Source organism: Bubalus kerabau, chromosome 2 (assembly GCF_029407905.1).
Source record: "Bubalus kerabau isolate K-KA32 ecotype Philippines breed swamp buffalo chromosome 2, PCC_UOA_SB_1v2, whole genome shotgun sequence".
NCBI lineage: Eukaryota > Metazoa > Chordata > Mammalia > Artiodactyla > Bovidae > Bubalus > Bubalus kerabau.
Window position 1 is genome coordinate 93,295,165 of NC_073625.1, and position 7,650 is coordinate 93,302,814.

At 36.2% G+C, this 7,650-nt stretch overlaps 1 protein-coding gene across 1 annotated transcript in view; it reads left to right on the plus strand.

Annotated features, from left to right (window-relative positions):
- ZPLD1 (zona pellucida like domain containing 1) overlaps positions 1-7,384 on the plus strand; it is a 51,443-nt gene extending 44,059 nt beyond the window's left edge. The window contains exons 9-10 of the mRNA XM_055570261.1: positions 5,951-5,980; positions 6,621-7,384. Of these exons, the coding sequence (XP_055426236.1) occupies positions 5,951-5,980; positions 6,621-6,796 (206 nt within the window). The 3' untranslated portion in view covers positions 6,797-7,384. The remainder of the gene's footprint in view (positions 1-5,950; positions 5,981-6,620) is intronic.
- Positions 7,385-7,650: the final 266 nt, after the last annotated feature.

A 7,650-nucleotide genomic window follows, 5' to 3' on the forward strand; every position in this document is an offset into this window, starting at 1 on the left:
CCAACTCCTGGAGTTCACCCAAACTCATGTCCATCGAGTCGTTGATGCCATCCAGCCATCTCATCCTCTGTAGTCCCCTTCTCCTCCTGCCCCCAATCCCTCCTAACATCAGGGTCTTTTCCAATGAGTCAACTCTTCGCATGAGGCGGCCAAAGTATTGGAGTTTCAGCTTTAGCATCAGTCCTTCCAAAGAAATCCCAGGGCTGATCTTTAGAATGGACCGGTTGGATCTCCTTGCAGTCCAAGGGACTCTCAAGAGTCTTCTCCAACACCACAGTTCAAAAGCATCAATTCTTCGGTGCTCAGCTTTCTTCACAGTCCAACTTTCACATCCATACATGATCACTGGAAAAACCATAGCCTTGACTAGAAGGACTGTCCTATTAAATCTCCTTAAATTACCAGTTTGAATACCAATTGCTTCCTTCCAGGATCCTGAATAGTAATAGTATGCAAATACCCCTACCAGTACACACATTTGTGCTCTTGAATCTAATGGCCACAGTTGTTTATACAATACATTCTCATATATACAGTTATCTGTGCATGTGTGTCCATACACATACACTTACAAACACTCTCCAAAGGGATACTGCTTTTATGAATGTGAACCCAGAGACATCCAGAATAACTTGGATCAGGAGTCCCCAGCCTCTGGGATCTAATGCCTGATGTAGATCTGAGGTAAAGCTGATATAATAATAATAAAAATAAAGTACACAATAAATGTATTTCTCTTGACTCATCCAGAAACCATGCTCCTATCCCAACCATGGTCCATGGAAAAATTGTCTTCAATGAAACTGGTCCCTGGTGCCAAAAGTTTGGAGACTGCTGAGTTGGATAAAACAGACATGCATTATAAATAACACACACTGAAGTCTGAAAAACTGGTTCTAGTTCAGCTTATGTCCTAATAAGATGTAGGACTTGGGATATTACTTCATTTCCCTGGGCAAATGTTTCTTTATTTCTTTATTTTTAAAAAAAAGGTTTGAAAAAGTGGACTTTCAGATTCTATCTAACTCTATTGTTCTAAATTTGTCTAAAAAGAAAAGTGGAGTTCTGATTTGGATTACATGGTAATCATTTTTCTCCATTTTATATTAGGCATAGGTTATTATTATGTTTCAATTAGATTATCTTTACCTTTTCTCCCATACCTCCTATCCCAAAGTGAAAAGAAAGTTTCATCTGAAAGAGATAATTATGGCAAAAAGTCACTTGGTTCTGAAAAATCCAGATAATTGCTTTAATTATTTACTTCTTTGTGTTTGTGTAGACATATTAGTAATTAAAAAAAAGCAAACAAACTAATAGGCCATTTTAAAAATGCATGAATTTATTAAATATAAAATTTCAAACTTAGTTCATCCTCCTTGATAATTTGGAATATTTTGAATGGTTTGAAAATGTCTGGTTTGTGGTTTGTCAGAGGCCCAATTCTTATCTCTAGCTGTCAGAAATAGCTCATAGAATTATGCTGCATGGAAACTCAGTTCTTATTGCCAATAATTATGAATGCTTTTGAGTAGGCACAAAGAAAAATATTCTTATTTCTATAGAGCATTTCAGTTTGTTGTAAGAAAAGAACCTTGAAAATCACATCTCTCTGTGGATGTTGAGATGTAGGAAAGTGGATTACTTTCTTCCTTATTAACCTCCTTGCTTCTTTCTTACATGGATCAAATCAAACTAATGATAACAAATTTTAAATAATTTGCCATTATAATATAGGGCTTCTCTGCTGGCTCAGTGGTAAAAAATCCTCCTGCAATGCAGGAGACCCAGTTTCAATCCCTGGGTTGGAAAGATGCCCTGGAGGAGGAAATGGCAACCCATTTCAGTATTCTTGCCTGGAGAATCCCATGGACAGAGAAGCCTGGCGGAGTCCATAATGTCTCAAAGAGTTGGACATGACTGAGTGACTAACACTTTCACTTTCAGTATAAAATAATTTTAAGAACAGATCAAAATTATTAAGATATCCAAATCCCAGTAGCAGTTTTTATTCCTACTGTAGCTAACCAGCTATCCAGGTTTATAAGTTTCACCCATATCATGTCTAGTCATCCAAAATATCTACGTTAAAACCTCAAAGAACTAATGCTTTTGTTTTTGTTTGTTTGTTTGTTTGTTTTGGCACGATAGATTTATTTATTTTTTTTGTTCTTCAATTTTATTTTATTTTTAAACTTTACATAATTGTATTAGTTTTGCCAAATATCAAAATGAATCCGCCACAGGTATACATGTGTTCCCCATCCTGAAACCTCCTTCCTCCTCCCTCCCCATTCCATCAAAACAGTACATCTGATGTCATGCCTGAATTTCTTCCTTTCCAACTGAGACTTATTTCCATCTCAGAGATGACATTTATTTCCCAAAGCACTAAGATTGTCTCTTAGTCACCTTGGTCTCTCTACTGGTACAGCTCCACAGGGTCATGTTTAAACTTCATTTCTCTCTCACTCTCTGTGGATTTATTTATCATGATTTTAATAAATAACAGTAGGATGGTCTTTATTTGGATATCACGGTGGCCTCACTACCTAGAGGACCATGTATAATAATGTTTTAGCTATAATACTATAATATCCTTACAATTAAAAAACTTTAATTCCATGTAAACACGACTCTGGAGAAGGAAATGGCAACCTACTCTAGTATTCTTGCCTGAGAAATCCTATGGCTAGAGGAGCCTGGTGGGCTACAGCACATGGGGTCGCAAAAGAGTCAGACATGACTTAGCAACTAAACAACAAATGCAACTCAGAAATCAAGCCATATCCATCCACAGGCAAATTCTATATAAATTAAATGTCCAGCTTAATGATCAGGGATACCTTATTCCCTTAGTTTCACTTTATTTTTACCTTAGTTCAGCTAGAATTTCTCTCTGCAGATCCTGTGACTTTCAAAAGCAAGTCTAATTTCAGGCATGATTTCCTCTCTTCAAAGTTCTCTGATACCTGGAATTTTTGCTCTGTTTACTCATTGAACCACTCCTTCCCATAGACATCTGTCTTGGGTCACGTTTAAAAAGTTGTTAAACCTCAGAACTTCCGTCTTGTTTTTATTTTAATGAAATCAAATCCATTCTGGTTATTTTTTACCCAATATTGTTTATCTTTTGTTAGCTGATTTAGAAAATTATATACATCCTCAGAATTCAAAATCCTCAAAGTTCATGAAATGTTCTTATTTTAGGCTTTAAAAGGCTATAATTATTTGGTAGGGAAATGCTTATCATGGGGTACAATTCTGGAAATTTAAAGGTACAATCACTGAAAAACAATAGTACCTAATTTTTTTAAATATAAATTCCTGTGGAGAAGTCCAAGCCAAACACTTGTTAAACTAGGGTCATTGAGTTTCATGGATAGGGAAAAATTCACTCTAGCCCATTTATTTAGTCCCTCCATGGACAGCAACTCTTCTAGGAACTGGAAATAAAGCAGAGAAGAGGCCACATTCTTTGCCCTCGGGGATCTCAGAATTCAAAGGTAGAGATGAAATGGCCACTCCATGACACAGTGGAGAGTAAAAACTTCCAAGGTTCTCAACTTGAAATATGTGGTTTCTTTTACCACATAGGTAATTGAAGACTTAAAAAAAAAAAAAAAGTTTGCTTGTGCTAAGAAAGGAGAATATTCATTCTGTATATATCTTTGAACAGATGTTTACGTTTTCCATCTATTTCAGCTACTTATCTGAGATAAAAGCAGAGAATGACAATTTATCTGCCACTTCTTGCTTTTAAACAGCTGTGGTATTGCTGCTATCACTTTCCTGCTATGAGTCCTCAGCTAGCTATGTGTTTTTTTGAAGATCTCCCCAGGTTTAGATTTCCAATCTGGTCAAATTCCATAAGATGACTTTTAGTGTAGATGTGTGTAAGACCAAGTTGGTGTGAGAAAAAAACTGAAATGTGTGGTGATAGAAAGTTCCTGGAAAGTCACTACCACCTCTTTCTAGACAGAGCTTTGATTTTCCTTTTAATTGCAATGATCCTAACATTGCAGGATGCCAGGAAACAGCAGATAACGGATAACCTTATTCTCTCTAACCTTATTTAGTATCAAGTACACTTGCAAACAATATTCAAGTATTACACATTCTGATTTCAGCCATCTGCCAAACGTAGGATGCTTTCAGTTTTTCAGAGTCCTGGAACCTGCAGCTGATGTAGCTCTTTTGGCACTTTTGTCCCCACATGGAGATTTTGTCCACATCCAAGTACTTGTGGGTGACAACTGGGATGTTGTTCTTACAAAAGTGTTGGTAGTAACTTAAAAGAGGAGGGGATATTCTGATTTCTTCTGTTAATCTGAAAGTGCAGAAAATAGGTCATTACAGTCATGGAACTTTTGCTTAATTTGAGGTATATACCAGGAAGCTTTTTATTCTTTAAGAGAAACCTTTTTTTAAAATAGCAAATAAATGTAATTCCTAAACAAATAATAACTTTTAGACAGGAATTTTAGAGCATTAGATATTCTCTTCCATATCCTAGTGAGGCATCTCGTTTTGGGCACACGGATCTTTTGGATCAATTAATCACAGTGTGCAAATCCTATCTGTTTCCATGAGAAGCAGTTGTCCTTGTAGGACAGTGTTAGTTGGAGGTTAGGATTTTCCTAAACATGTCTTATAATGAAAACTGATATTTTTTTCTTTTTGTCCTATAGCAATGCACTACACGATTTAAAGAATACTATGAATGAGTGCTCTATTTATTTTGGACATTGTACTTCAGGACCAAACAGCAGAACCATCATTTCTGCCAACACTCATATGTTTGAAAAGAATGCCATCAGCTGTTTTATAAACATCTTACAAGCTTCTCCCATCAATTGTTTCAAATATTAATCCTAGAGTTTTGTCACTTGAGATATTTATCTTTTTATTAAAAACATTTTTCACACTTGCTAGTTTATATTATTTTAGGAAAAGGATTCTGAAACTAAGCTTTTATTTTAGTATATGTTTACTTTATTATAAAGGCTGTGACAGATGGAAGTTTCTTCATCTGTAAAATGGGAGTAGCAATAATATCTAAACCATATGGCAATTATGAAAATAAATGTGATAACATATGAGATAGCACTTTGTATACTGTGTGGCATTACACACATATTAATTATAATAATATTTATATTTCAGAAGCACTAGCCAACTGCACACACTTTGTGGTTCAAATAATACAGGCACACATATACACCCCCATGTTTAAACACAAATATAAAATCCACTTGTTGTATAAGTTCAAGGGTTAATTGCTATATGATTAAAAAATGGGTAACAAGAACTGGGAAACCAAGTGAATGTGTCCACTGCATCTGTCATGTTTGTCAGGGAAAAGTGAAGAACCAACAGCTTCAGTCTCCTACTTAACAAATGCAAATAATTACAACTCAAGCTCAAGAGTCATGCTTTCCTTTCATTTAGTTATTAAGTATGAATTTATCTTCTGGGAACTTGATGTTTTCTGCAGAATATGATGGAAAAATTAGCATCACTTAAAATAGAGTGGCACTAAATAATGAATATTTCTCTATAAAAGAATTAAATAGCAGGTTATACGGCTCTAAAAAATGTATTAATAGTAGATGTTAACAATTACTTCCCCCACTAACCTGACTAGAGATATAATGATAAAGTGAAGTCAGCAGGAAAGAATTTAGCATAGTATGTTGTATGATTTTATTTGTAGACTCAGAGTAGTGTCAGAGTATAGATATGGAGGAATGGATAGATGAAGAAATCTTGGACATGTGGAACAGGAAATGAGAAAGCAGAGAGTCTAGGAGACTTTCATTATTGCCTTTCCCAAGAAGCTTGTGGATGAAGGTGAGGGGACATATAGGTAAAAAACAATTACAGAATTAGACATTGGTAAATATTTGGAGACACAATATTACTTTCGTTTCTCTCTTCTTCCCCTCAGATGAGACACCGACCAACAATTCACAGCTTGGTAAGATAATTAACATATATTGAAAGTGAAAGTATAATTTTTAAAAATGTTAAGTATTTTTTGGTAATTAGTTGCAAAACTGTCATCAACTAAATATAATGAGCTCTGGTTTTACAAGTTTATTGCATTTTAAATAACAGTTCACTGAGAATTTCTGAACTCATATGCAATCTGTTGGTCAATTTTTATAACATATTATAAGTGAAATTTTTGGCTACTCAGGGGATACCAGGCCTCTAAATTGTACAGTCCTTTGGGCTTCCCTGGTAGCTCAGATTGTAAAGAATCTGCCTGCGATGCAGGAGACCAGGTTCAATCCCTAGGTCAGGAAAATTCCCTGGAGAAGGGAATGGCTACCCAATCCATTATTCTTACCTGGAGAATTCCATGGACAGAGGAGCCTGGCAGGCCTACAGGCCATGGAGTCACAAAGAGCTGGACATGCCTGAGTGACTAACACTTTTGGGTAATGAATTGAAGTCAAATAAATTGTAGCATAATCTGATGCTACTATTGTAGCATAGTCTGATGCTATTATTCTACAAGATACTGCTGACAGAGGCTTTGCAGGCATAAATTGGGATAAGTTAAGATAAATCTGATGTTGGACCTTTCTATTGAGTGTGTTTATTACTTGCAGGTTCTCCGAATGAACCTCCTTTTCAGCTGAATGCTGTCACCAGTGCCCTGATATCAGGAATGGTCATTCTGGGAGTCATGAGCTTTTCCCTTCTTCTGTGCTCACTGGCCCTGTTACATAGGAAGGCACCCACCAGTTTGGTGTTGAATGGCATACGCAACCCAGTCTTTGACTGACTGTCATAGGCTCCAGCTCTCGAGAAAGGGCTTCACTGACGCTACAGTGTGTGACTGCAGTTGAATGCCAGCCAGCATTTGATATTTGCAGGCTGGATAGAATGTAGCTTGTTAGCATAACAATAGTGAGAGAATTTTGATAATATTACTTTTGTCACTTATGTTTGTGGTCAACCCTATTTGTATGGCACCTCTGGGTATACTGACAATAAGCAAACAACATTCAGGATTTAGATCTTACAAGATCTGTCATTATTTCATTTCATTTCAATTTTCTTTTGATTATTGGTTTTGGAGAGAAAAGGTGGCCATAGGAAAAAAAAAATTGTTGCATTTTATCCCCTAAGTATTAAAAATCACTGTGATGGCACTTAGATTTGCATATATAGTCCTGAAATGAAAGTTGTTTTTTGTTTTATTCAGATAACTGCAGCTTGGGGATAGGTTTTAATTGGATTAGCCAATTTGGACACCTGAGATTTAATTTCTCATTCTATGACCTCCTACGTTTTTGGGTGATTTCCATGTCTGAAAACATACATTAAAAAAACAAAAACTCGGGTAATGTATCCTAACCTGGAGGAAGCATCCATTTGTGCAGCAAACAGTAAAAGTAGTTGTAAGCCTCTAAAGGATACTAAGTGACACTTGATCATTATTCATCTGGTAGAAGAAGCTGTGATCAGTTTTCTCCTGGTTCAAGCAAGAACATCATCACGTGTTCACTCTGCTCCCAGGTAAACCCCTCAGCTGCTTCTGCAGCTGTGCAACAACTGCAGATTTTTCTTAATTCAGGAACCATCATGTGGGAAAACAAACGGTAATTGTGGGAGAGGACATTGTCCCCACACACA